Consider the following 26,713-nt stretch of genomic DNA (forward strand, 5'->3'; position numbering starts at 1 on the left):
CTGCTCCAGCCCCGCTGGCAAGGGGAAGCCGGCGGCCATGCGGGCCCCAGCGCCCCGAGCACGGCGGGGAGAGGCATGGGGGCTCCACCACCGCCCCGCTCCCCGTCTTCTCCGAGCCCCTTCCCTCGGTTGTGCCCCAGGAGAGGGGACAGCTGGCTGCGTGGCGTCACCCTGAGGTGTGCTCAGGGTGTCAGCGACCGAAACGCCTGCTCCTGGGGGCACCGCAGCCCACGTGGGGGGCCAGCTCCAGCCACTTTGGGACGGCGATGCTGCGGGCATCGGGTGCCCAAGGGAGCCGGGCACCCCTAATTGTGTTCAGGGGGATTGGCTCCAGGGTGCGGGGGCTCGGGGAGGGTTTGGGGAGGAGGGGGGCTGCGGCAGGGCTGCAGAGAGTCCTGGGGGGCTGCTGGGGTTCACAGAGAGGCTTCGCTCCTGCCACAGACAGTGAGAGGGCCCCGCACGTGCTGGGCAGCTCTGCCCCGGGCTGCGTTGGCGATTAGCGCTGCAGCGTCCCGTTAATTACAGACGAGCTGCAGCCACCATCTGCTGCAGGGGACGTGGGGCAGCGGGGGCTGCACCCCCCCCGTGCTTCTCCCCAGACTCTTTGCACAGCCCAGGCTGGCACTTGGGCTTCAGGAGCCATCCCCCCACAGCAAGGAGCCCCAGGCGCGGGGATGCTCCACCAGCACCGTCTGCCCAAGCCTCTCCGAGGCTTCCTCTTGGGCTGGCATCCCCCGGGCTCCTGGTGACAGAGGAACAGAGGAACAGGACAGAGGAACCTGTGGCCAGGGCCACCGAGAAGTTGGGCAGCCTGGTTTATTCTGGGCTGGCGGCTGTGGGCTGCTGGTGCTTGCATCCCTCATCACGTCCCGAGGACAGGAGCAAGTCAGGGTGGTGGCAGAGACCCCGTCCCCCCGGGACCCCCTCGTGCCAGCGCTGCTCCCGGCTGTTACTTAACAGCGCAGTAGTAATTCCCCACGGCCCCGGAGGCGCCCGGCTTTGGTGGCGGGTGGGATTAGCGCCGTCCACGTCGCCTAATCCAGATCAGGGGAAGAAGACACGGAGCTCTCAGGGGCTTTCAGAAATTGTCGCCGTCTGCACCCGTCAGCCTGTGCTGCCGCAGCGTGTGAGTGGGCTGAGCCGCACGGGGCCCTGGAGGGCAGGCTGGGACGAGGCAGGCAGCTTTTTGCCATTTATTGAACAGGAGAAAGGCATCGCCCAGCAGAGGAGCACGGCCGCCAAAGTCAGGCAGAGGGGTGGCTCCAGGAGAATCATCCCGGGGTGCAACTGCCAGGAAGGGCTGGTCCTCGTGGTGTCCCAGCACCTGGCTGCAAACACACCGGTGTGAGCACGGGGATGGATGTGGCCACCCAGGGCCACGGGCACCGTACTGGGACCAGCATGGATGAGGGTGTCCGGGACCTCTGCCGCCGGGAAGGTCACAGTTCACGTGTCCCCTGCCCTTGGCAGAAATAGTGCCCGCTAATCTGCAAACTAAGCAGCTCTCCTGTGTGCAATTAAAAGGGATCACAAGTCCCGGCCCCGGTCAGCACGTGCCGGCAGCTAAAGCCGAGTGGGGTGCGGGAGGGGAGCTGGCGGCTGCGGTGCTGCTCCTCGGGCTCTGCCCTGTCCCCGCTGCCCGCGGAGCACGCCGAGGGCACTGCTGTGGGAGGGCGATCCCCGGCCTGCCACGAGCTCAATCCGCTCCACACTTTCCCAAGTTTCCTATTTGCAGCGGCAAACCTTGAATTAATAATGTGCTAATGGGGTCAGGCGAGGCCGGCCTGCGGTGTTATGAAATGGCAGCGGGAGCGGAGCTGGCGTGAGGGCTGCCCTCGTGAGTGCACTGCCTGTCATCTCCTAAACCAGCAGCCCTCTGTTCTCACCCACTGGCAGTTTTCGGGGTTCCACCTGACCCCCCAGCAGGTTTTAGGATGTGGGGAGCCCCCAGACCTGGAGGTCCCGGCCACATGGGCACGTTGGCCATGGGAGGAATCAAACCAGGCAGCCCCTTCCCTCCCCTCCCCTCCGCCACCGAACCCGGGGCTGTCCCGGCTCCACGTGCAGTGGGAGCGGTGGTGGGGTGACCCCGTGGGAGTGGGCACCCCTGCCCACTGCCCTGCCCGCCGGGACCGTCCGGCTCAATTAGCATCACCCTGCTCCTAAGCTCCGCCAAGCTCCATAATCTGCTTTCTCGGGGCTCCAGCAGCAGCCGTATTTATAGCCCACTCTTACTCGCGGAGCGTCTCCCCGGTTAATCAACTAATAGGATTCGAGCCCCAAAATACCTCTCCCCCACAACACGACTCATCTCCAGCCAAAGCCAGCCGGGAGCCGGGGGAGGGCCGGGGCAGGTATAAGAAGCCGCAGGACGGGGAGCAGCCCGCGGTGCCGGGCGGCAGGGGGACGTCGGGGAGAGGAGGAGGAGACCAGCACCCAGCCCAGGTGAGTGCTGCCTGCACGGCCCCGGCTGCTTCGTGGGGTGCTGTGGGGCAGGGACATCGGTGCCGGACTCGGGGCTGGAAGGAGGGAGGCTTGGGGCTGAAAAAATTGCCCAGATGGATTTCAGCATGGGCAGAGGCATCCGTAGTGGTGTAGAAGAGCTCAGCCAAGCCAGGAGTCCCAGTCGCCCCTCTGTGAGCCTTGGCACATACAGAGGAGGCTCCGGCTCTCCTCTCCCCTGCCTTTCATCCCCCTTTCCCCAGTTCCTGGGCCCCAAAGAGGGCTGAGCCCGCAGCACCGCTCTGCTCCCGTTCCCTTTGCATCTCCTCTTGCTGCTGCCCAAGGAACCCCGCAGATGTGGATGCCCGAGCTTCACACCCCCCGCAGCACCTGAGGGAATCACAGATCCTCTGTTTGGGACTAATCCCTTGATTTCCCTGGGGAAGAGGATCATCGTCTCCCCCTGCTCCCTCTGTATCAGTTTCTTCTTTCTCTCCAGCATCACTGCTTACGTAAAGGAGCAACTCTGCCCACTCGCCCCTGGGGTGTCAAATCCTGCCTGGGCTTAAGCCCTGCTAATGTCAGAGCAGCCTAAGTTTAAGAAGCCGAGCTCATCCCTTCTAATCTCCCTGCAAATCAGCCGGTGATCAGCGAGATATTTGCAGTTTAATTCTGGACGCTGGGCTTGAGCAAGCAAACTGCAGGCAGCCCCAGCCCGGGAGGTCCCACGCCGCCGGTGTGCCAGCTCGGAGCAGTGGGATGGATGTGCCGGGGTCAGGGCCATGGGTCGGGGCCTGTGGGGCAGCTGGATGGCTCTCAGCTGTTCTATCTGCAGCTTCCTCGCTCTCCTGTGAGCGATGGGACAAAATGAGCACGTTCCTCCTGTTAAGTCCTGGCAGCAAATTTCCTGCAGACAAGAAAATATATAAAATCAGAGCACCTTAAAGCCTGTTTTTCATTTTCTTTGCTTTTCCCAGACTCACACTCGCTCGCCGGGGAGCCACCCTGTGCTTTCCCCTTATTTTTAATAAAGCCTGCCCTGCATGGGGCATCAGTCTTGCATTTTCACCTCCTCCTTGTTGCCTTTTCACCTGGGAGATGGAGCCTGCTCGCTCAGCTGGTCCCAACGGGTCTCCAGCAGCTTCACCGCTAGCGTGCACCCCCCAGATCCTTGCAGTCCTGGGGAAACGGGGCAGCCCCAGCTGCAACTGCAGCATCTGAGAACAATTCTGTCCCCGTTGCTGGCGTGGCTGCTGGCTCCCCCCTCCTCACCTCCACCATTTTCCCCCTTCTCTCCCTGCAGATCCAAGCCGCGCCGCACCTGACTTAAAATGGCAGATGGAGCAAAGTAAGTGTCTCTGTGAGGGCTGGGACATCCCCTGGTGCAGCTCCCGGGGACGCTCCTCTCGCCCCAGGGGGATGCGCGGCCGTCCCCTCCCCGCCTGGGGAGCGGGCAGTGCTGCCCCCAGCCTCGCCGTGGCCGTTCCAACCGCCCCGTGTGTGTTTCCTCCGCAGGGTGTTCAAGAAGACGAGCCCCAATGGCAAGGTGAGTCCCTGCAGGCACCTACAGGGCTGCCCCCGGTGTGGGTGGGCACAGCGGACATGGTCTGGGTTTTCATTCCCTTTGAAATCTCTTGGTTTCTCTGTACCTGTTATGATGCCACCACTGGGCTCACTTTTCAAAGGGAATATTTTAAAAACCCTACATGACCCCTTAAATGTGGTGCCTGGTCTAACACCCTGAACGCCTGCAGGGTCAGAGAGCTCTGCAATGCAACCCAGGGCTTGAAAATTTGGGGCAGTTTGATGGCAATCACTAACCTGTTCCACTGTTTCCTTTTGCCACGTGCTCCCCTAGCTGTCCATCTACCTGGGGAAGAGGGACTTTGTGGACCACGTGGAGTCGGTGGACTCTGTGGGTGAGTGGGGTCCCCCCAAGTGCTGGGGGCAGCGAGTGGTCTAGGAGACCAGCCCCTGGGGCATTTTCCTACAAACACCTTAAAAGAAATACCTTTAAAGATAACATCCCTTTGCTGCACTGCTGGGGGAGGTGTTCAAGGGAGTGCCACCGTCCCCACGACAGGCAGCTGCCTTCGGCCACCTTCCAGCCGATGAGCAGACTATTTTGACTTTAAAAATACAGTATTTTTACACGGATCTTCTCTCCTACTGGCATGCCGAGCTCTCCGCCCCTTCCTTTTTGCTTATTTGCAGATGGCATCTGTCTGATCGACCCGGAGTACCTAAAGGACAGAAAAGGTATTAAGGCACGAGAATCCACGTTACAAGGGGCAGGAGAAAAAGCTCTGAAGCTGCCCGTGCCTTGAAGAAAGATGCGATGGATCTTGTTAACTTTATACTTGGTGTCAGATCTGTGTCTTAATAACAGTCATATTTGTGTAAATAACTTGCTTTTAATGCCAGTGAGATATAAACACAACTTTTCTTTCTTTCCTCCTTTCTCAACCCTCTCCCCCTGCGCCTTGCCTTCCTTGCACCCCCGTGGCGGCCCCAGTGTACGTGACGCTGACTTGCGCGTTCCGCTACGGCCGAGACGACCTCGACGTTATCGGGCTGACCTTCAGGAAGGACCTCTACGTCCTGACCACGCAGATCTTCCCGCCGGTGCCCGACCAGGTGCCCAAAACCCTCACCCCTCTGCAGGAGAAGCTGATGAAGAAGCTCGGCGAGAACGCGTACCCCTTCACCTTCGAGGTAGGGGCTGCTCCTCCCCATCCCCACGGCTCCGTGGTGTGCACCGGGGCTCATCTTCGGGCACGCTCTTTATCTGCTCCTTCCCTCTCCTGCCCAGGTTGCCACCAACTTGCCCTGCTCGGTAACCCTCCAGCCGGGACCAGACGATGTGGGGAAGGTCAGATGCTGTCCCCAACCCGTGTCCCCACGGCCATGTCGTGGGGAGGTGGCCATGAGGTGGGGTGAGGGTTGGAGGGAACGGGCAGGTGGATCCGGGGCTGGGATCTCCCGGGATGCGATGGAGGAAGGAGGGGAACAAGCCTGAACCTCGGGCAGCTCGGAGCCCCCCCTGCTTTGTAACCCGATGTGTGCCCCCAGGCCTGCGGCGTGGACTTCGAGGTGAAAGGGTTTTGTGCTGAAAACCTGGAGGAGAAGATCCACAAGAGGTATTTGTGGGGGAACCCTTTACTTCCCCATGGCCAAAAAAATGAACAAATGAACAACCAGGCCATTTTGGGGTGGCCAGCTCAGGGCCAGGACAAGGCTGTGCCATCAGCTGGTGTCACACTTGGATTGGGGACTTTGCCCGTAGGAAGGGTGCTGGTCCCCATGCCTGCACCCTCCCCGTCCTAAGAGCAGGCTGTAAATTGTATGGTTTGACTAGAGGAACTGGGGTGCCCCCAAAGACAAGCCTCGTGTCTGTCCCCCTGTGCGTGGGGGTGCCCGGCAGCGACAGCTTCTCGCCCCGCAGGAACTCGGTGCGCCTCGTCATCCGAAAGATCCAGTTTGCACCCATGAAAACGGGCCCCGCGCCCAAGTCGGAGACCACCCGGCAGTTCATGATGTCTGACAAGCCCCTGCACCTCGAGGCCTCCCTGGATAAGGAGGTCAGCACAAGGGCTGTCCCCTGCCTCGTGCCACCATTGTACTTCCCCAGAAATGGGGACTGGAACATCTCTGTCCCCAGTCCCGCTCGCTGGCCACGTAACCGAGTCTCTTCTGACTGCAGATCTACTACCACGGAGACCCCATCAACGTGACTGTCAACATCAACAACACCACCAACAAGATTGTGAAAAAAATTAAGATCTCAGGTGAGAGCAAGTGCGAGGGGCTCGTCCTGGTGCCTGCTGTGTTGGTGTTGGGGATGGGGAATGTGCGCCCTGCCACCGCACCAACGCTGCTCCCTCTTGTCTGCCTCAGTCGATCAGATCACGGACGTGGTTCTCTACTCGCTGGATAAATACACGAAGACTGTGTGCATGGAGGAGATAAAGTGAGCAAAAAAGATCTGGCACGCAACGTGGCATGGGGGAGAAGAGGGAGGAAGTGAACGAGGAGTGGGTGGTGATGATGGTTTTAAACTGGGCAGCAAAAAAAAAACAGTGTTAGAAGAGCAGATGTTGAGGAAGCAGGGGAGAGGGAAGGCTGTGGACATCGAGCCCCCCAACACAAGCTGGGGGATGTCCCTGGGGGAAGGTGCACAGCTGTCCCCAGGCTGCTTCCTCTCCCCATTTTGCATCTTGAGGCCAGCTGCAGTCAGGCAGGGCCTCTGTGCCCCTGAAAAAGAGGAGGGACAGAGCAAAGGTGGGGGGGGTAGAAAAAAAGAAGTGGTTGTAGAAAGGAACAAAAGGAGGAAATGAGCCCAGACAGCTGCGTCGGGGAGGATGGGGCAGGAAGGGGGCCCTGCCCTGCCCTGGTGTGGTGCTGAGCACCCATCAGGGTGGTGCTGGCCCTGAGCTTTCTTCTCCTGCCCCTTCCAGCGAGAACGTGGCGGCCAACTCCACCTTCTCCAAAACGTACTCCGTCACCCCCACGCTCTCGGCCAACCGCGAGAAGCGAGGCCTGGCTCTGGACGGCAAGCTCAAGCACGAGGACACCAACCTGGCCTCCACCACCATGTAAGCGCTGGGCTTGTGTCAGGGGAAAGTCCCCGCTCAGGCAGCTCAAGTGGCCTCCAGAAGCTGCGGTTTCAGCCATCCCTCCCCTCTCTTTGACTACCACGCTGCGTTGTCCCTCTCCACTAACCCCAGTGCACCCCATGTCAATTGGGGCATGGAGGCAGCCCCAGGATCTGTCACAGGGGTAGAAGGGATGGTGGCATCTCACTGCTCCGCTCTGCCTCTCTCCTAGCCTGAGGCCCGGCATGGACAAGGAGGTGCTGGGGATCCTGGTGTCCTACAAAGTGAAGGTCAACCTGGTGGTGTCCCGAGGAGGGTGAGGCGCGTGGGCGCGGGCAGCAGGGACATCCCCTGCTCCCCGTGGCTGTGGGGCAGCTGGGTCCCCTTGGTCCCCTCCGGCCCCATTACCACTGCCCTTCATCCATGCTAAAGCGTCTTCTAGTTGATCTCAAATCAAACGCTAACTCCTCCCCTCCTTCCCTTGGCTGATTTCTGCCCCTTCTCTCTGTGGTGCAGCATCCTGGGGGACCTCACTTCCAGGTAAGCAGGGAGGTGCCTGTGGGGCCAAGCGCTCAGCGCCAGCACGGTGTGGTGCTCAGGGCCCACGTAGTGTGGTGCTGGGTGGATTCACTGAAAGAAGAGCTTTCCCTTCCAGCGACGTTGGTGTTGAACTGCCCGTCATCCTGATGCACCCGAAGCCCGCGGACGGTAAGTGGCACCTGGGACGCAGCAAGAGCACCCAGGAGGAAAAGGCAGTTCCCGTTCAGATGGGAACTGGTAGGAGTGATGGCACTGGGCAGTCCCAAAGGTTAGGTGAAGCGCTCCACAAAACGAGCCAGCGGGCCTTCGCTTGAACCACTCCACAGTGAACAGTCCCTATTCTTCCCTCTTCCTCCCCAAACTCCTCCATGCTTCCCATGGGCACCAGCACCGCATCCAGCTGGTGCTGGGTTTCACACAGCAGTCATCTTGGTGTCCTGAGCACGGGGAGAGCAGCTCTGCCCCCTCTGCACCCGAGTGTCTGTCTAGAAAAGCACCCGAGCATTAAGAGACGTCTCCTAAGGGCCACTGCTGTATGAACCTGTGTGTTTGTCTCTTTCCACCCCTGCCTCGCCGTGCTGCGTGCTCATAAATGGACTGCAGACAAGCCAAGGTAAGCGGGGGTTCCTTACACCCGTGGGACACAAACCGCGTGCAGCCACCACAGACCAGTGTGCTTCCCCGCTCCGGTGTGGGACTACGGAGGTGTGCTTGGACAAACCACCCAAATTTGTGCCGGTGTCACAGCGTGCTTGGACAAAACACCCAAGCCTTGTGCCGGTGTCGCAGCGCTGTGACACCCAGCAGTGTGACACCCCCTGCGGCAGCACGGGCGGCAGGAGTGGGGTCACGAGCCCGTTCTTGGCAGCCCCACGCCCAACGTTGCCTCCTAAATTTCTGGAGCGTGGTTTGTGTGTTTAACGCTCTGTGACAGGATCTGACTGCGGGGACTTGGGGTCTGGCAGCCCAGGGAAGCCCGGCGGAGGGCGGCTTCCAGGGGGGCAGCCGCTCGCTTCGCCTTCCCCGTGGAGTCTCCCCGTTCTCCCGGCCCCATTTTGGCTGACTCCTTTCTTTTCGCTCTTTCCCCGTCGCGGCCCGGCCCCGCTGCGCGCTGACAGGAGGTAACCGAGCCCCGCCGCCCTCCCCTGATTCCCCTCCACCCCCCCCCCCCGGGGCCGGGCGCGGCGGCACGGCGGGGCTGAGCGTGCCGTGCCCGTGCCTTGCAGCGAGGAGGACATCGTCATCGAGGAGTTCGCCCGGCAGCGCCTCAAGGGGGAGCGGGACGACGACGAGGACAAGGAGGAGGCGGACAAAGCAGAGAGCTGAGCAACTCCCCCCCGCCGCCATCTTGGGACCCCTCCCCATGGCGACCCTCCCCCGCCATGGCCACGCCCCCCGCCGCCATGGCCACGCCCCCCGCCGCCATGTTGGGCCCTCCCGCCGCCATGCCCGGCCCCTCCCGCCGAGGCCACGCCCCCTCCCGCCCTGACCACGCCCCCGCCCGCCGCCGCCATTCCCGCCCCTCCCGCCCGCCGCCGTGACGTCAGCTCGGCGGCGGCGGCGGAAGTGACGCGGGCGGGGCGGCAGTGCCGGCGAGCGCTCGGCGGCGGCGGCTGCGGCTCCGGCTCCTCCTCGCTCACGGCCCGGCCCCGGCCCAGGCCCAGCCCCCCCCCCCCCGCCGCCATGTCCGGCCCCGGCAGCGGCGGCGACTTCGGGAACCCGCTGCGGAAGTTCAAGCTCGTCTTCCTGGGCGAGCAGAGCGGTGAGCGAGGCGGCGGGAGGGGCGCGGCCTCGGGGGCCGTTACCGGGCCGTAACCGGGCGGGAAGGCCCCGCCGGGCTGCGGCGGCCCCGTCGTGCAGCCGCCCCCTCCCCCCCTTCCCCCCCCCCCCCCCCGCCGCCTGTCTCGGCCCACGGGCAGGCCGCGGCTCCGGGCGGCCGCGTTCCGATGCCGCCCCCGTGCCGTCCTCCCCGGTTACCGGCCGGCTGCAGGTCCCGGAGGGGTTGCCAGGAGTTGCCCGGCCCCATCAGCCGTAGCGAGGCGCGACCGGCGCCGCCGCTGGCAGGCGTTTGCCCAGCCCGTTTGTAACAGCTCGGCGTGCGCAGTTTGACAGCCTCCTGTCAACCAGCGATTTATTCCCTTTCCGTTTTTCTCCTCTACCCGTGCCCTTTGTATTTTCCTTGGCCTCCTTCCCCTCCCTGAGAGAGAATCTGAGATCGAATCTTTGGTTCCCACTCCTCTCAATTCTGCACCTTGTCTCTAGGTAGCATTTGAATACATAAATATAAACTTTTTAAGCGAGCTGTCAAAGTTTACTGTGTATCAAAAACCTCATTACAAATAAAGTTTGTAACATCTAAAATCCAAGTCTTAAATGTTGCCCTTCTGTCGAGCCAGAGGCAGCTGAAGAGCGCCCGTGTTGAATTGCTGTGTTGGATTCTGATGTTTGCCTCTAGAAACCCTGGGCTTGGTGATTACATAAGTGGCAAAATACGAATAACAAAGCAGATTTACTGCTGGCTCAGAGCAAGCAGATAGCTCTTTGTCACACGCATCGCAACGCACCTAAGCTGAGGACCAAGTTTTCATCATCATCATTAATTTTTTACCTTCATGGATTCGTTTGGCCTAGCGCTCTTCTGCAAAATAACCAGCTGGGAAATTATTCACAAAATGACAGGAGCCAGTGCCCAGGGGACGGCCTTCCACTGGCAGCGTGGTTCTGGTGACCGGTGCTCCCGGCACGTCACCCCCCAGCAGCGGTTATTTTTTCCTCTGCTGCTCGGAAGTAATTTTTCCCTCTTCTTTTGTAGTTGGGAAGACCTCTCTGATCACCAGGTTTATGTACGACAGTTTCGACAATACTTACCAGGTATGTGGTGCAGCCGCTTCTGCATGAGCGCCTCTCCTCTCCACTACTCAGTGTGCCCCTGTGGGAGCCGTTAGGGCAAACGCGTCTCTCCAGGAGATGTCGGTTCGGTGTCGTTTGTGGGGTGGTGATGTGCCTTGAAATGTAGGTGAGACTTCGTGGTTAAGCCCAAGGATCTTGTATATTATCAGGAAGTGCGGCATGCAGCAAGGTTTAAATCCTGTCTGGCTATTTGAGAAACTTGAGGAAAACGGGGAGAAACGGTGGTTTATGGGGTCAGTGAACAGAGAGAAGACAATGGTGAGGGTGACTGAAGATGGGCGTGAAGCATCAGGAAATGGGGAGAGACAATAAGAGAAAAACGTGCTTACGATAGTTTTTGATCTCGTTCATCATTATAGACCTGTCCATTTAAACAGGAATAGTTGAGTCCGGAGCGCATAGATGGATCCACAAGATGTCAGCACGGTGTATTCTCTCTCTTGTTTTTTTTTTTTTTTTTTTTTCCAACTAAAGGCTATAGATAGAAAAAGCCAGGGGAATTTTGGCAGGGAGAGAGTAGGGTAGGGATGAAGAGGCTTCAGGCTGAAAAGCTGAGGATGTGTAGGAGGCCTGAAGATTTGGGGAAGAGTGAGTTGCATCAAAAGCACTTAGAGGTATTTAAGGGAGTAGCAAATACCTTTAAGGAAGATGAGACTGGTGTTTTCTCTTAGTGCAGGCCACGAAGAGTTGCTGGTTTAGACTGGAGTAATTTTAAGCCGGCCGAGAAAAGAGAAGGTGGTTTTCTTGAGGACAAGTCACTTACTGAAGCTGGATCCTCTTGTGCTTTCTGCATGGTTCTTTTATTCCTGACTCTTGTACGGCGCTGTAGCGGGTTTATCTTGTCACCGTAGTTGTTGTAAACTGTGTCTGGGCTGCAGAAAATAGGGCACCTAGAAATAAGTGCTAACGCCAGAAATTGACGGTTGTGGTCTGTTCTGCTGTCAGGTGGTTCATGTTCTAATGGAGCCCTTCCAGGACACGTCATGCCTGTGTTTGAGTCTGGGGATGGCCTAAAATACTGAAATCCGTCACATCAGTAGGCTGTTTCCTGGGGTTGGGATGGGCTGGGACACCTGCTTGGTTTAAATGCCTGGGAACGTTTAATTCCTCTGACTTAGTAAGCTTCTTTAAATGTTTCTGCACGGGAATTGCTGTACAGGGATGGAAACATGAATGGAAGGAGGCTGGCAGGAAGAACTGCCTGGGAAACGAAGCTTCTGATTGTCGCTGAAAAGGAAGCGCGCCCTCAATTGCAAAGCCCTGAATCACCGTTACTTTAGCTTTCAGCACATTGCTCACAATTTATGTAACTTGCTCTACCTTCTGGTTATTTCTAATAAGAGAAGTCTTAGCAGACTGTGTTGCTGTGAGCCAGAGGGAGATGACAGGAGAGATACGATCTGAGTTAAGATGCCTGAATGTCTGAGAGGTAAAATTAGGCCTGGAGGATCTGGTGTGGTTCGGAGGTGTTGGAAGAATAATGGGAGATGAAGATGGCGGAGATACCGCGATGGCTTTGTTGGTATCAACTACTGAACGCAAATGACTTCAGCAGCTTAATTACGAGTTAGCGTTTTTCAGAGATTGTATAGAAAGGTCTGATTTGCAGATGCTGGGAGGCGAGTTGCAGTTACTAATGCTTTTCTTCTTTTCAGGCAACCATTGGAATTGATTTCCTGTCAAAAACAATGTACCTTGAAGATCGCACGGTAAGCGAGGCGTCCGTGTGATAGCATGGCAACTGCGGTCAGGGGAGCAGCAGCTGCCGCGCGTGCCACTCTGCCTGCCCGTTCCTTCGATGGCTGCTGAATTCCCCCGGCAGCCTTCCGAGGGACAGCCTTTGTTGAATCGAGGCACTGACCCAGTCTCCCATTTCTGGTGCTCGCTAATACATAAAACCTCCAGAATGAAGTCAAATCCGTTCATGCAGAACTGGGGCAAGCTAACGTCCGTATCCCGGGGGAGCGAGCTGTCTGCTGCACGTGCCTACTAGAGGCATGGTTTGCTCCCAGAATTTGCAGCTCTGCCTCTGGGGTTGTCCGTAGAAATGGGCACGAGCACACCCCAGGTGGTTCCAAGTCCTGAAGTCACTCAGGATAAGCAGCGGTGGCGCAGCTCCTCCTCGTAGAAAGGCTCCGTTTGTAACACAGTTTTGCCTTACTGTTAATAAAGCAATTCTGCACTTAGCTCGCATAAAGAGACCCCTCACATCCCTCTCCTGTCTTTCAGTATTTGTCATTTTGCTAGCTCAGGTTTTTCTAGTTCTTGCCTTTTTGCTAATATCATTACTGGCTGAGAAGAAGGAAGCTGTTGGGAGGAGGGAAGGGTGGGTGGTGCGGTGGATGTCCTCTGTATCGCTTGGGGTCTGTTGCTTCTGAATTCTCATCCCTGTGCGTAGTGAGATTTGTGAGTGCTTCTGTCCCACCTTACCAGTGATTCCCTGTTAGAAGAGACCTTGTTTAGCCTTTGTTTGAGAGAAACTACTTGGATAACGTTCTTCAGCGCTGTTAGCAGGGGTGGAAGATCTTGGGAAAGCAGCTTGACATGTGTGAAGGCAAGGCGGAGTGTCTGGGCGCTGTCTGCAGCAGCCCACAGTCCTCAGGTGCAGTCTTGGTTTCTCGTAGTTGTGTAGGTCACGATGCCATTCGCCCACTGGCCTGCTATGCAGAAAATGTCTGCTGTTAGGTTAGCTTTCTCGATTATGTAGCTGGCCTGTAGAACCCATAAAGCCTGTCAGAGTAACAGAGCTGCTGAATGTGTGTAAAATACCAGCCCACCGAGCCAGGAAAATTCAGGCATTGAGTTTCTCAGCTGGGGCTCATGCTGGATTTTGCAATAGTCTTTGACTGCTGTGCTCGAGATGAAGAATGCGAAGCCTCTAACTGCAGCAGATGCTTCGACATACTTGATAAGTCTTTACACTCAGTAATATATCCTGAAATTATACCTGTGCTGGGTCACCCAGCTCTCAGGATGGCCTGGGCAGCGTGCACTGACCAGCAGAAGGAACAAACGTACGTGAGCCGGGTTCTTCAGAACTCTCTCCGAATAGCTTCCCCCGGGGTGTAACCATGGTATGCTGTTTCCAGCGTGCAGCTAGTGCCCAGGCAGCTGTGGCGCTGAGTGCACCGGGGCCATGAGGAGCCCCGTCCCCGCTCCTGTCAGGCTGGCGGCTCCATGTTACGGCTACAGCCTCGCGCTTGGAAGACAGCAGAGTGCTTCCTTCTCTCCCAGTTTATTCCTAGGTTGGTGGGTTTCAGCACGAGATAAGCCAGTCTGGAGGGTGGTTGCCGTCCCGGCTTGTACCTACTACTGTGTTTGAGCACTTCACATCAGGCTTTCCAGCAGAGTAATCAAATTGGTAGCTGGGTGACGCACTCCTGACAATTAGGAGTGCCCACACCTCGCTAGCTGCAGGCTGCAGCCTGCCTGTGAGCCATTCTAGCTGGGGTCCTGACACGGCAGGGTGCACTACGCTATGTACGCCTATCTCCCTCCTCAACAGATGGTGCTGGAAGGTATTTTAGGGATATCTTGGGTTTCTGATGAAATGGAAGAATGTGCTCATGCCTGAGAGTTATTAATGGGCTCGTGGAGGGGGGGAGGTTTCTCTGGTGTGTTAGGCTGAGGTGACCGCGAGAGCGCAGTTAGAGGTATCGGTGGCTCTTCTCACACTTCTGTTCCGTTTTAACTTTCCTTTTGTTGCGTTATGTTTGCCTTGCAGTTTTATTCTTTTTCTTTTTATTTCACTTGAGTTTTGGTTTTGTTTTCCATTTTCCTGCTCCTTCCTTTCCCTCTTCCCCTGCACTTTTCCATTTCCCAGATCAGGCTGCAGCTGTGGGACACAGCCGGCCAGGAGAGGTTCCGCAGCCTCATTCCCAGCTACATCCGTGACTCTGCTGTGGCTGTCATTGTCTTTGACGTTACAAGTAGGTATCGAGCCTGAGTGTCTGCAGGGGCCTTGCTTTTAACGGGTGCCTTTTATGCATTGGAAGCGGTGATGGTATCTGAAAGGAGTTAAGCTAGGCCGGCAGCCCCAGCACTGTAGGTGTTCTGTGGGCTGAGGGGGAAGTACGTGAGCATCTTCCCCCACAACCACTGGTAACTCCATCTCGTCATACCAAAACTAGGGAATCGTTTAACTCTGGTCTGGTCAAAGATCAGGCTATGGGAGACAGAGGACTAGCAGGTAGGTGAACAGGGGTTATGACTGCGTGTCTTTAACAGCTGGAGTAAAAGGCGATTAGTAGAATTTGGAAAGCTTTTTACTTTTTCTGCTTTGTTTTGTTCTTTTAAACCTCAAAAGTCCTCTCCACTGTGGATAACTAGAGAGGTAGTACAAGTAACATCAGATGGCAAACAAATGAAACCCTGTCAGACTGGGTAAAACACCCGTTGCAACATCCATTGAAATAGAAGCTGTGCTGTGACTTCTGAGGGTTCCAGACTCCCATTTCATTGAAGAATAGAGCTGACAGTTCGTACAAGTCACCAGAGGGCTTTTGAGAGAGACATAGCCACCGTCATTTCTAAAGAATAAACAACCTTAAAGGGGAATTGTCTACAACTCTTGGCATGAGCATTTAAGTGTTAGATATAAATATAATTATTTCATTGTAACTTTGTTGCAGATTCCACTTGATCTGTCGTTTTCAATTAAGCTACAATATCAGCATAAAGAGCTAGACTGGATTCATACCAGTGAACAGAGTCAAAGGAAAGAAAAAACTGAAGATTTGAAAACAAATAAAAACCCCGCAGACGTCTGGCCCATCTCCATTCTGCCCCAAATCTAGGTTATAGCGAGTCTTTATAGATCAGGGGGTTTGTTTCGCTTTGGTCAACAGAAATGCTTAACAAAATAACAAACTGCCCTCACTGCGTGAGATTAATCGTAGCACAAAATAATTGCATGGTTTCTGCTCCAGTCGTAGAGCTTAAGTGCTTGACTCGAGGAGGATTTGTGGCTTGGTGCAAAATAATGTAAAACTGATCTTTTTAGGGTTTGAGTGGTGCCAGATGTGCACGGGATGATTTATGTGCTGGGAACAGATCTGGGTGAGACAGAGCAGCAGGCTGCATAGGTTGGCAGCTTTTCCTCCCTACCGTTGTGACAGGTATAGGATGCTATTTATCCAGGCAGGTGGAAAAATTTTGCCACAGTCTAGGCTATTCTTAATGGCTTCCAGACATGTCAAAAATAATTAAGTGAGAGCTGATCTCATTGTGCCTCAGTAATGGTCTGATCTTTTCAGATAATTTCATTTTTTCTTGTCGCTGCTTTTTGTTCCGATCTTAGCGACTAAGAGGCTTTTGGTTTTCTTGTGTCAGCGAGGGACCGTGCTCGTACTTCTGAGGGCATGATAATGGTGGCTGGCGGGGTTAGGAAAACAGTTTCCTTCCACTCTGAAGAGCTCTGCATGTGCATTGTCTTTAATATAACTGTGTTTTGGAACCTCAGAGAGTCCTCTGTAACTCAGTGCTGCTCATGGTAGGGCACAACAGGGGCAGTCCTGTGTGGCATACTCAAGTACCTGCCAAGATGCTCTAACTAGAGAGAAACTGCTGGCTAGCGTGTGGTGAGCTGGGAAGAAAAAGAAAATTTGCTTAGTTACTGTTAATCTCTGGGCATCCCGAAGTGCGAGTGGCCCGTGGAACGGTCGGTGGTGGAAACCCCGCGCTGCAGCTTGGGCCGCTCAGCCAAGAAGTGACCTTGTTCCCTAGGGAGACTACGTTAATGCTTGGGTGGGGACTCTCCTCTTTCCAGACCAGCAGTGTGCTCGTGCACACTGTCACGTGGGAGAGAGGTTTTTTGTATTTTCTTTCTTCCTCCAAAATAGGCACACGCGAACTTTGACTTGTAGACATGACAGGCCGCAGGAATATTGCAGGTAATTCCTTGGTTCCCTTCAGGGGAGCCTGCGTGGTACCTGCATCCTGGCTGGAGGACTTCCCTCAAATAATTTTTCTTTCACTACAAGATTGCCAGGGCCAGTTCTTCACCAGTGCTGTGGTACTCCCTCTAGTTGCCTTTTTGATTGAGAGTCTGAAGGTCAGAGCGTTTAAATCACCGCCAGGGTACGTTTTCTGGGTGAACAGGCTGCTGTAGCAGTGATGTCCTGGGGACTCCACAGGGAACCTCATTGCGAAATCTGAAGGCAAGAGCCTGAAGCAGTCATTATCATCAATCTGTTCTGCCAGCACTGCTGTAGCACTGTCCGAGTGCTTGGAGTTCATCACCCTGAGTTTCCAGGGGTCGTGAAGAGCCCTGACTTTGCTACTGTAATCAGTGCTGCCTTCAGAACCAGGAGCTAATTGCTTCAGCGGTAAGCCCTCATCTTCCTGAAGTCCCAGGGCAGCCATGGGGATGCCTTGATGTGGGTAGGACCGTGTTTTGAATCTGCTTGTAGCAAGATGTTTTGCAGACGCGTGCTCTGTCAAGCATCCACATAAATTTTTCTAATAAACAAACTACTCTTTGGTCCTTCTGAAGCTGTTCTCTCCCTTGTAGCCAGTGTCCTGCAGGCTCCTTACTAAGCGGAGTTCTGTGCATCGACAGCCGCCACCCCTCATCGCTGAACAAGCGGCTTTTGGGGAAGTCTAACCAATTCGTGAAATGCAGCAGGGAACCAGTACCTGCCCACCTGTGAAACTCGTGGCTGCTGAGAATGCCGACAGCTTTCTGCTGGTTTTCTGGCAGCGTGGCACTGCTCGTACAGCTAGCTGTGCGGGGTAGTAACTCGGGAGGAAATGGCATCGCTGCCAGTTGTTGAAAGCTTTCGTTGGGCATTCATTGGGGTGGTTGGGCATTTTTTGGCTGTTGGTGCTTCAGGTAGGCAGGTCCCAGACCGCGTGGGCACAGCGATGGTTATTGCTGTACTGTATATGCACCAGATGCTCACAGAGATTAGAAGATGAAAAGGGCGAAAGAGAAGAAATAAACCAGACGTTAGTGCTAGCGTACAACAGCTCAGTCTGTGTTTGGGTGTAGCTGTGGCTCTGGAGATGAAACTGTCAGAGCATTTGGTACTTGGTTCTTAATCGTGCCCCTATCAGAAAGGGAGAGGCCAGTGTCCTTTGTGTCGGATGATGCCTGCACTGTAGCATTGCTTCTGCTGGAACTGAAGTTATTGATTGCCTTAATCTTGCATGAAAATGGACACTCTTGGACATATGGAAAAGGACACGAGTATCTTCTGAACACTCGATGCTGTGAAATTGGATGCTGTTGCAGTACTTGGTGTCAGAGTTGAGGAAGCTGCATGTCTGCCATGCAGGAATTGCCCGAAGAGCCTCAAGACCCTGTACCTACCCCATAAATAATCCTGGGTAGACCAGGAAGATCAGCTCCGTGTTGCATGCCTGCTAGCACTAGCAGCAGCGGCTGGAGGTGGTAGCCACAGCCCTTGAGCTCTCCAGAATGCCGTGGCTGAGGGAGTGGGAGAACCTCTAGGCAGGCAAAGGAGGTAATTAAAGCACGTTACCTACAAGCAAAATCAGAAAAGCCAAGTTCTGTGCTGTTTGGATATTTGGAGTTGGGTTGCAAGGTCAGTCTCAGCTTCTGAGCCTGAGCTGCATGCAGTTAATTGTAGAAATGGCCTTTTCTCTAAAGGACAGTTTCCTCCTTTCTTTTCTCTCCTGCGCTCTCTCTCTGCTCTCCCTGGCCTGGTACCAGCAGGTTCGGCTGCAGCTTTGGGACACAGCAGGCCAGGAGCGGTTCCGCAGTCTCATTCCCAGCTACATCCGCGACTCCACTATTGCTGTGGTAGTGTATGACATTACAAGTGAGTGATGCTTTGGTGTCTCCTTATTTGAAGTACCGCATGTAAGCAGAAGTAGTATGTTACCTCCACAAGTTCTGCAAAAAAGTTGATTAACGGTAGAAACCTTCCCTCTGCCCCTTGCTGGTTTTCTGTCCGGGCAGAAAACAATTTGTGGGTCATTTATGTGTGGTGTGGGGAGACCTGGAGAGCACCTGAATGCAGGCGTAGCCAGTTTCATAACTATTCTCCCTCACTTAAAATAAGCTTTATCCTTAGCATTCCCATCTGTTTCTTCCCCGCAGACTTGAACTCTTTCCAGCAGACCTCCAAGTGGATCGATGACGTTCGGACAGAGAGGGGCAGCGATGTCATCATCATGTTGGTGGGGAACAAAACCGACCTGGCAGACAAGAGGTAATGGAGGGGGCTGGCGGCCTCGCTGCCCTGACCAGGAAAAGCAAGGAACTGACCAAATGCTTTTCCTTTTTATGCGGAGATAAAACTTAGCTCAGATCAAAAAAGTGTCTTGCAAAAGCAAGGGAGTCTACCTTTTTTCCCTGGTCATGTGCGTATGACTCTTTCTGCGTGCACGGCTGTAAGATCATAGTGAAATTTCTTCATGTTACAAGATGCAGCATGAAATATTTCCTCTCTGTCTGAAAGGTTTATCTGTGAACATAAATTCCATGTCATAATGTAACACACACTGTGATGTTGGAGGTGTGAGAGGAAACTAGATTAGCAAAAGCAGACTTCCCCAAGAGACACACAAAGTTAATTAGACTCTTAAAATCACAGGGATTTCATGTTTTAGGACATGTTGTAAAGCATTTTGCTTTTAAAATTAATCCTGGAATGCTGCTTCAGCTAACAGAACCAATGTAATAGATTCTTAGAGGGCTACAGGTCTGCACTTCTGCTTTTCTATTTCAAAATCTTTTCTTGATTGCTGAATTAACAAAACCTGATTAATGTTTTCAGAGATTTTCCTTCTTTATGAAGACATTAGAAACACTGTAGATAAGGAGGGTTTTTCATTTCAGCGGTCAACTTCACTGGTAGCTGGCAAAGGGAAGTTGGTGTAAGCCACACAGTTTCTTACAGTGCCGATACTTTAAACTGAAACGCTTTCACACACACCAGCTGTTCCTGAATGTGTGGTTTGTGTATCACGGGATATATGAAGCATTGAAGCGATGAGGAATTTTTATCTGGTGCAAAAGAGAGCATGTCAGAAAAGCAAATCTGGGAAATACATGGACCTCGTAGCAAAATGGAGTCTTTTAAAATGAAAACCTTATTCTTTGCCTGTTCATGAGACACGTCTGTTCAGAAGAGAACACCTTGAAAAGTTGTTCTCTTAGAAAAAAATCTCGCACTAATATCTCAGTTGCCTGTTTGTTCGCTCTTTTTGGCATGATGGGCCTAACAGGAGTCTGATTGTTTCATTGTTGGATGCTGTCACATTTCTAGTTCTAAACCTTGCTTTACTCACTCCTGATGTGTAAATACTGCTTCAGAATGTATTGTCATTTGTTTTTTCTTTGTGTTTTTGGCGTTTTGTAAATGCCTGCATGAGACAATAGCCAGCATCCCTGGCTGCACAAAATGGTGTTGGGAGATGCTTTTTGCCCTTTGTCTCTGTGCAAGTCGTGCTGTCGGTTTTCAGTTTGCAAAGCCTAGCAGGAAAAGCACAGGCAGTACTAAAACTGACAGGCGGTTCGAGTCAGTGGGGAAAAAGATAAAGGTGAGCTTTCACTGTGTGCTGTGCAGGCTCTGTGCTGATGACACGTAGTGAAATGTGTCCTGTGTGCGCTGCACAGACCACCTGAGTCTTGCCATCTATTTTGCTTTTCCCAGTTCCAGTGGAGGTCGTTCTAAGTAACCTGCGCCTCGCATGCCAGAAATATTGGGGGAAGCCTGGTGCCTCAGAGCTTCAGAAATATGATAAATGTATGTAGCTGATTCGGATTGGGAGATCCAGGTAGCAAGAACTCAGAGCAGTCTGGTTTCTTAAGTCAGCTCACAAAAGCAACTGAACAAAATCTGGGATGTCGTACTTGAGACAGCTCTGTTTGTTGGCCAGGTGGTATCTCTTATGCTGGCCTGGGAGCTGGAAATAACTGCAGCTCCCTAACTGAATAATCTGGAGTTTAGATTTGAGACTTTCTGGTTTACATCACTCTCCATTTTCTTGTGGAACTGGAAAACCCAGTGGGATAATTTCTGCCTTGATGCATTTCCCGATGGTTCAGAGGTACAGTGTGTGCACAGGACAGCTGGCCCAGCACTGCCGTGCAGATAAAAATACCAGAAACTTGTGTGAAAAATAGTAACAGTTGGAGTTCATGTAGCACTAAAAATTCCTATTTCAGGAGTTTGATGTAAGTCAGTAGTCCTGGTCTAGGCACGAGTGTGGAATGAGGATGTATATTCAGCTATTGCTAAAAGAAACCACTTTGCCTTGACCAGAGAGAAAGTTAGATCTGTGGCAGGCTGAAATGCTGGGCCTCTTAAAGCTGGACAAAGCCACAGGATCAGCGTGAGCCTGAGCACATTTTTTGGAAAAATAAAAACAAGCAAAAAACACATATTGGAAACCATTCACCCTGTGGTAATAACCAAGTGATGATGCAAGTTAAGTTCTGGTGCCAAAAAGCTGAACTCAGAATAGGGCTGTTTTTAGTTGGTGCAGCCTGTTCAGTTTCTCTCTCCTACTAACGTCGCTTCAGTTGGTAGCTGTTTGGTTTTCTTTTTGTTTTTTCCTGCAGTTTTCTTTTTTATCATTTTTGGACTATCGTTTTTTGGTTCGGCTTGGTTTTTCTTTTCTGTGATTTGTTCTTGTTGCTGTAGACAGGTTTCTATAGAGGAGGGTGAGAGAAAAGCCCAAGAACTGACTATGATGTATATTGAAACCAGTGCTAAAGCAGGATGTAATGTGAAACAGGTATGTACAGGGTATTGATCAGGGACGCGTTTCCAGGTGCTTGCTCGCAAGCAGCAGCACAGCACTTGCCGTTGCGCTTGCTGCTGGAGCCTTTCTGATGTCGTTCTGTAATCTCGTGGAGTTCCCTTCTGGTGACTTTTGAGAAACTGCATTTTGCATCAGGTGCAGCTCCTGGGGATTCTTCCTTCCTTTGAGGGTGCTGTGAATGAGACTCAGGTGTACCACACAAACTTCATCCCGTGCTGAACGTCCTTTATTAACGGTCCTAAGTCCAGGTGTTCCCCGAGTAGCTTACCTGAGGTTGTTTCTGTCTTAGCTGGAGAACCCAGGGGTCCTAAAGATTCAGAGGTCCTGAGGTCTCCGTTTGTGGGCTGTGCTCTATTGTAAGGGGTGGTGAAGAGGCCTTCCACTGACAGCATTTCAGTCACATATCTCTAATTCTTCCTGTCTGTTTTTCCTTTCTGTCCTTCTGCTTCTGTTTGCACCTTTATCCAGGCAAATCACTACAGAAGAAGGTGAACAGAGAGCCAAAGAGCTGAATGTGATGTTTATTGAGACCAGTGCGAAGACTGGATACAATGTGAAACAGGTAGATCAACGTCCTGTTTTAAGGACAGGAAATGTGTGCTTTACTTTCTGCTCTGTGGGAGGATTAAGCTGCTGCTTAGGGTTCATACTCCACCAGATGCTTGTATTGTTTATTGCCAGGCCCTGAAACGCTTCTTGCCCAGTGGTCAGTGCTGCTGATTTACCTAGTGGAAGCTTCCTTCCTGTCGTGTCAACAGTCCCCTGTTAAAGCAAAGGAAACTTAACTTACCTTGAAAGGGAGGAGAATCTAAAAACAGAATGTGCTGAGGAATAGGAATGTTACCACTTAGTGCAGCCTGTCAAACGTAATTCTGTACCTTTCCTTTGCTTTTGTTAACCGTTAATGCACTGTTGTCTAAAATTGCCGTTGACATCAGTCAGGGTAATAGCATATGCTGATGCACTAGAGTGGAAGTTCCTGGCTCTGTTGGCAAGCTGCAGAGAGAAATCATAGAAGGATTGAGGTTGGAAAGGGTCTCTAGAGATCATCTAGGCCAGCCCTCATGCTCCTAGTGGAGTCAACTAGAGCAGGCTGCCCAGAACTGACTCTGGTTGGGTTTGGAATATCTCAAAGGGTGGTGACTCCATCTCTCCAGGCAACCTGTCGCAGTCTTCAACTACCCTTACATTAAAGAGATAATAACAAGCCCGCATTTTTTAGACATTTAAACAAAATTTCTTGTCTTTCGATTTGTGCACAAAGCCTCTTGCTGTAAACTTGTGAGCCCTAGTTCAGAAATTACTCTGAAGCATGACAGAACTTGAAGAATAAGGCAGCTGTAACATCTGGGTATCATCAGAGAGCGTGGGTGTGGTTGGTGTCAGGAAGCTACTGGCTGGGATATGTACTTCCCAGTTTGCTGCACACCAGCTGGCTGGGAGAACCTGACAGTGGGATCAGGAGACTTTGGTTTTGTTTCTTTTAGCTCTTCTCGATATAGTCCACTTTAATCTTAGGTTCCAATTTCCTGTTGCTTTATTTGCTTAGTGGGTGTTTGTAGTGAGAATTTCTGTGGCTAAAATTGTTAAGGGCAGGTACTAATGGCAGCACCTTGTTCGTACCTCAGTGGCTTGATTTTCCAAGTAATGCAATTTGGAGATGTGGATGCAAAGCCCCTGCCAAGCTACTGTGAGGAAAAAATCATCACTATCAGATGATTCCTCTAGTTCTTTAAATAAAAGATCTTTGCAGTATTTTTCACCAACAGTCTCATGGTGTCTGTATTGTCTGCTGCTTCGTTAATGTCAGCAGGAGGAGCTCTAAGCATTGACTAGAAAAATTATGCAAAACCATTTTCTGTTTTTATGGGGATATGGTAGTCATTCCCAGCTCTAGCATATCCTTAGTAGCTTGTATGCAGCTCACTTGAGCCAGCCATCCTGCTCGCAGCAGGACTGAACTGAAAGGGTTGGCTGTAAAACCGTAGTTATTCCACGGACTTCTTGAGCAACCTCCCAACAGACCAAAGGTTTGTCAGCAGTCCCAGGTAGAGCACTGTAACGTTGCTGTGTGCAAAAGCAGTTGAGTCTGGAAATGGGAAGCTGTAGCCTCTGGCTTGCTTACCGAGTGCAGGAGGGAGTTCTGTGCACCCCTAGAAGAACTGTTCTATTGAAAAAGAACTCTGTGTTCACCTCAGTTAGAAGCAGAAAAACATAAACCACCTGCTTTGCAGGCGTTCCGTAACTTCATTTCTTTAACCAAGCTTGTTAAGTTTCTTGTGGAAAAACATATGTGTTCAGTTCTAAGATCTGCTGTAGAGCAATGTTTTGTTCTAACATGCATTTCTTTCTGACAAGCTTTTAGCTTACCTATTGCTATTTTTCAGCTTTTCCGCCGTGTGGCTGCTGCCTTACCTGGGATGGACAGCACACCAGAGAAGAGCAAAGAAGACAGTATCCTTGTTTTCTCATCGGCAGTTTTCCTGCCGTCACAGGGTTTGGCAATTACCTTTTGTCAGGTTGAGCTTACTGACTTTTTTTGCACATTGTGGGGATGGCTCTTGCTGGGGTTTTGCAGACACGTGGCTGAAATAGCGTACTGTGGTGCTTACCTGTGCCCATAAATCATGGCCCCTGCTTGTGGTCTCTGGATAAATATACATAAATATTAGAAGTGTGAGCACTCCACTTAAACTTAGAGTAAAGCTTGCACAGTTTTAAAATACTGTAATATTTTCCTTTCTTTGCACAGGGCTGTTTTGTGTGCAGACATGGCCACTTGGGCTCTGTTCTCTAGATGGGCTTGACATACCCAGTGCCCTGGTATTGCGCCTAATCCTGTGCAGGCAGGATATGCTCAGCTCAGCTCTGCAGCTCTGGGGCAGCTGACAGCCTTTTCAGATACTGACCATGTTCTCTGTTCCCTAGCTCTTGGTTTTTATTTTATTTCCCTCGAGACGGGTGATTTCCTTAACTCGTCCCCTTCAGTGATTGACATCAAACTAGAGAAACCTCCTGAGCAGCCAGTAACGGAGAGCGGTTGCTCCTGCTAACAGGCCCGTTCTGTAGCAGCACATTCCCCAACCGGCCAGTCTCACTGAAGAACATCACTGCTCATTGGCTAGGCAACCCTACTGTGGGCTGAAAAACCAACCTACTAAGCGAGCGAACTCCCTGTTTACTGGTGGGGAGCAGCCCCGGCCGCCCCTCTTACTGCATGGTATGAGCCTTGAGTGCAGAATGAGTGTCCTGTCTTTTATTTTGGTTTATTTTTTATGTTGGTGCACTTTGGCACTGTGGTGCCCTTTACACTCTCTCTTTCTCTCTCTTCCTCTCCCTCCCTCCTCCACCTTGAGCCTGTCTGCTCAGATGTGTCTTGTGAATGCAATGGAAAAGCCACCGAGTTAGGGAAAACAAAAAAAAAAAAAAAAAGCTTGGGGGTGGGTTGTCCACCTTCCTTTACTGCCTTGCATCTTAACTAGTTCCCCGTCCACTCCAGCCACGTCTGTCCTGCATCCCCACTTCCTCTGTTTCAAGGCTGCTCCTTTTAAACCAGTCAGTCTGACTTGGCCTTGCCTTTCTGGACAGCACAGGTTATCTGGTTGTAGGCTTTTGCTCCCCGCAGGGCGCGCACAGTGCTAGCTCCTCGGTTTCTCCTTTCTGTGGATGATCTTGGCTAACTCTTGCTCACGACTTCTGAGTTTTGCCCTGCGCTCAGCCCCTCGTGACACAGAACACTGGAAACCCCCAGACTGATAGCTTTGACCTTGTTGCTCCCGTTCGCGTAGCAGAGGCATCCCACAGACCGCTCCTTCAGTGTGAATATCTTCCCATCTGGAGGATGTTGGTGCTTGGTGAGTGTTAGCTGTCAGGTGTGGCGAAGGAAGTGGGTACAGGGGCTTTGCAGCATGAGACCGGGTGGGGAGAGATCCTCAGGGTGGTTTGTAGGCTCCTATCTGTCAACAGCGAAAGCAAGCAGCTCTGTGGGGTCCATCGCTGCAGCAGCAACACCTGCCCTGGGAGTCATGGATGCCTTTCAGGTTCCTTTCCTCCTCTCCGTCCTGTTCTTAGTCACGCAACCTGAGAGCTGCTTCACGGAGGCTGGGAGAGCCCCGGCAAATTGAAGGCCAGTGATAGCTTTTCTGCTTTTGTACCTAGGTTGCTGCGTGATGAAATGACACATAGCTGCTTCTGCTTTTGTAGTAGACTTTACGGGGCGTGGGGAGCTAATAGACATGTCACTTCTGGAATAATGGTAAGCTGTAACATTGCCAAAACACATCAGTGGTAGCAGGGATTTATTATCAGACACGGCTAGAGGAACGTATGCTGCTGAAGTGTGCTTTGTTGTCACTTCTGGACCTCCAGGGTTGGGAAATACCTCGCTCTTCGCCCAGGTCTCTACCCCTGGTTTCGAACAATGTTAGTAGAGCTCTTCAGAAACCTTTATTGTGGCTTTTTGTGTTTGTTTTTATCCCCCCCCCCCTTCTGTCTGCTCCAGAAGTCAGGAGGTTTGTCTGTTGACAGAGAGGAGAATAAAACAGCCAGATGGTTGTAAGCCATTCACTGTTCCTTTTCTCAGCCGGCCTGTGTCACGCTGCCAGGGGATGCTGGTGGGCAGGAGCACGAGGTGCTGGGTGCGCAGGGTACGAGCGGGCTCGGCGTTGTTTGGTGGGTTGGTGACACTCCCCCAGCAGGATGCCTTGTCGGTCACTGACATAGCGCGTGCACTTTGAAACCTGCGGGCTGGGGATGGAGGGGAAGGGGCAGCCTTGGGCCGGGAGCTGGCGCCGGTGCTGGAGGAGCACCCGGTCACGTAGGGCCGGGGCTGCGCTCCGGCTGCGTTGGCTTGCTGCCGGTAAGTCACCGCGCTGCAGGTGCCTGCCCTCGTGCTCCGAGAGCCGTACCCCTTCCCCTCCACATGAGCCGGCTGCAGGAGGAAGCTGGGATGTCGTTTCCCATTTCACTCTGGAGTGCCCCCCCCCCCCCCCTCCTTACCCACTGTCCCAGCTGTCACGGCCGGGTCCTTCGTGCCCCGCGCCAGCAGGGAGCTCGGCCCCCTCTCTGTACATACTCCTGTCGTGTGGGGATTGCTGATGTGTGTCGGTGTGTCCGTGTCTGCCGTAGAACAGGTTTTGCTGTCCCCTTCTTTCTCACAGGCAGGCGTGCGCGGCCCCTGCTCTCCTATTGTTCTGAGTCACGGACCTGGGGGGAGGGAGGGGGGGACCGTAAGTAACGGGGGGGGGTAACTAGTGAAATAAAATAGTTCACTTCCCGCTGTCTTCTCTATGGATGTGTATAATATTGAGTGTGTGTCCGGCCCTGCTGTCTCCTAGCTGTTAGCCAAGTAAGTGTGACTATTACTCTGAGTGTGGACTGTCTGACCACAGCCGTGTATCACACTAAATAAAGTTATTTCACCAACACCTCCTCTGTCCTGCTTCGCAAGCAAGCCGAGGCTCGGGGCGGCCGCTGGGGGCGGGCGCAGC

General features: G+C 53.1%; 2 protein-coding genes across 6 annotated transcripts; both read left to right on the forward strand.

The window, feature by feature from the left end:
* The first annotated feature begins 170 nt into the window (after positions 1-170).
* Positions 171-8,939, forward strand: ARR3 (arrestin 3). Its single transcript, XM_040572459.1, has 17 exons — positions 171-3,790; positions 3,958-3,988; positions 4,301-4,361; positions 4,657-4,701; positions 4,958-5,157; positions 5,255-5,314; positions 5,515-5,582; positions 5,888-6,023; positions 6,146-6,230; positions 6,340-6,412; positions 6,900-7,037; positions 7,270-7,353; positions 7,554-7,577; positions 7,693-7,745; positions 8,181-8,190; positions 8,696-8,698; positions 8,804-8,939. Exons 1-17 carry the CDS (start codon positions 3,774-3,776, stop codon positions 8,901-8,903), a joined length of 1,188 nt encoding a protein of 395 aa, XP_040428393.1. The 5' UTR covers positions 171-3,773; the 3' UTR covers positions 8,904-8,939.
* Positions 8,940-9,152: 213 nt separating this feature from the next.
* RAB41 (RAB41, member RAS oncogene family) lies at positions 9,153-26,650 on the forward strand. 5 transcript variants are annotated; one of them, XR_005824083.1, is made up of 9 exons: positions 9,164-9,339; positions 10,390-10,448; positions 12,143-12,196; positions 18,163-18,271; positions 18,553-18,664; positions 21,104-21,197; positions 21,693-21,786; positions 23,612-23,678; positions 24,213-24,299. XR_005824083.1 is itself a non-coding variant. In XM_040572763.1 (8 exons), exons 1-8 carry the CDS (start codon positions 9,261-9,263, stop codon positions 24,275-24,277), a joined length of 636 nt encoding a protein of 211 aa, XP_040428697.1. In that variant the 5' UTR covers positions 9,153-9,260; the 3' UTR covers positions 24,278-26,650. The 5 variants fall into 5 exon arrangements, 3 of the variants coding, with proteins under 3 accessions (XP_040428697.1, XP_040428695.1, XP_040428698.1); XM_040572763.1 differs by lacking the exon at positions 21,104-21,197 and having other exon boundaries at positions 9,153-9,339; positions 18,166-18,271; positions 24,213-26,650; XM_040572761.1 differs by lacking the exon at positions 21,104-21,197 and having other exon boundaries at positions 9,156-9,339; positions 24,213-26,650.
* Positions 26,651-26,713: the final 63 nt, after the last annotated feature.

Source organism: Cygnus olor, chromosome 13, assembly GCF_009769625.2.
Source record: "Cygnus olor isolate bCygOlo1 chromosome 13, bCygOlo1.pri.v2, whole genome shotgun sequence".
Classification (NCBI taxonomy): domain Eukaryota; kingdom Metazoa; phylum Chordata; class Aves; order Anseriformes; family Anatidae; genus Cygnus; species Cygnus olor.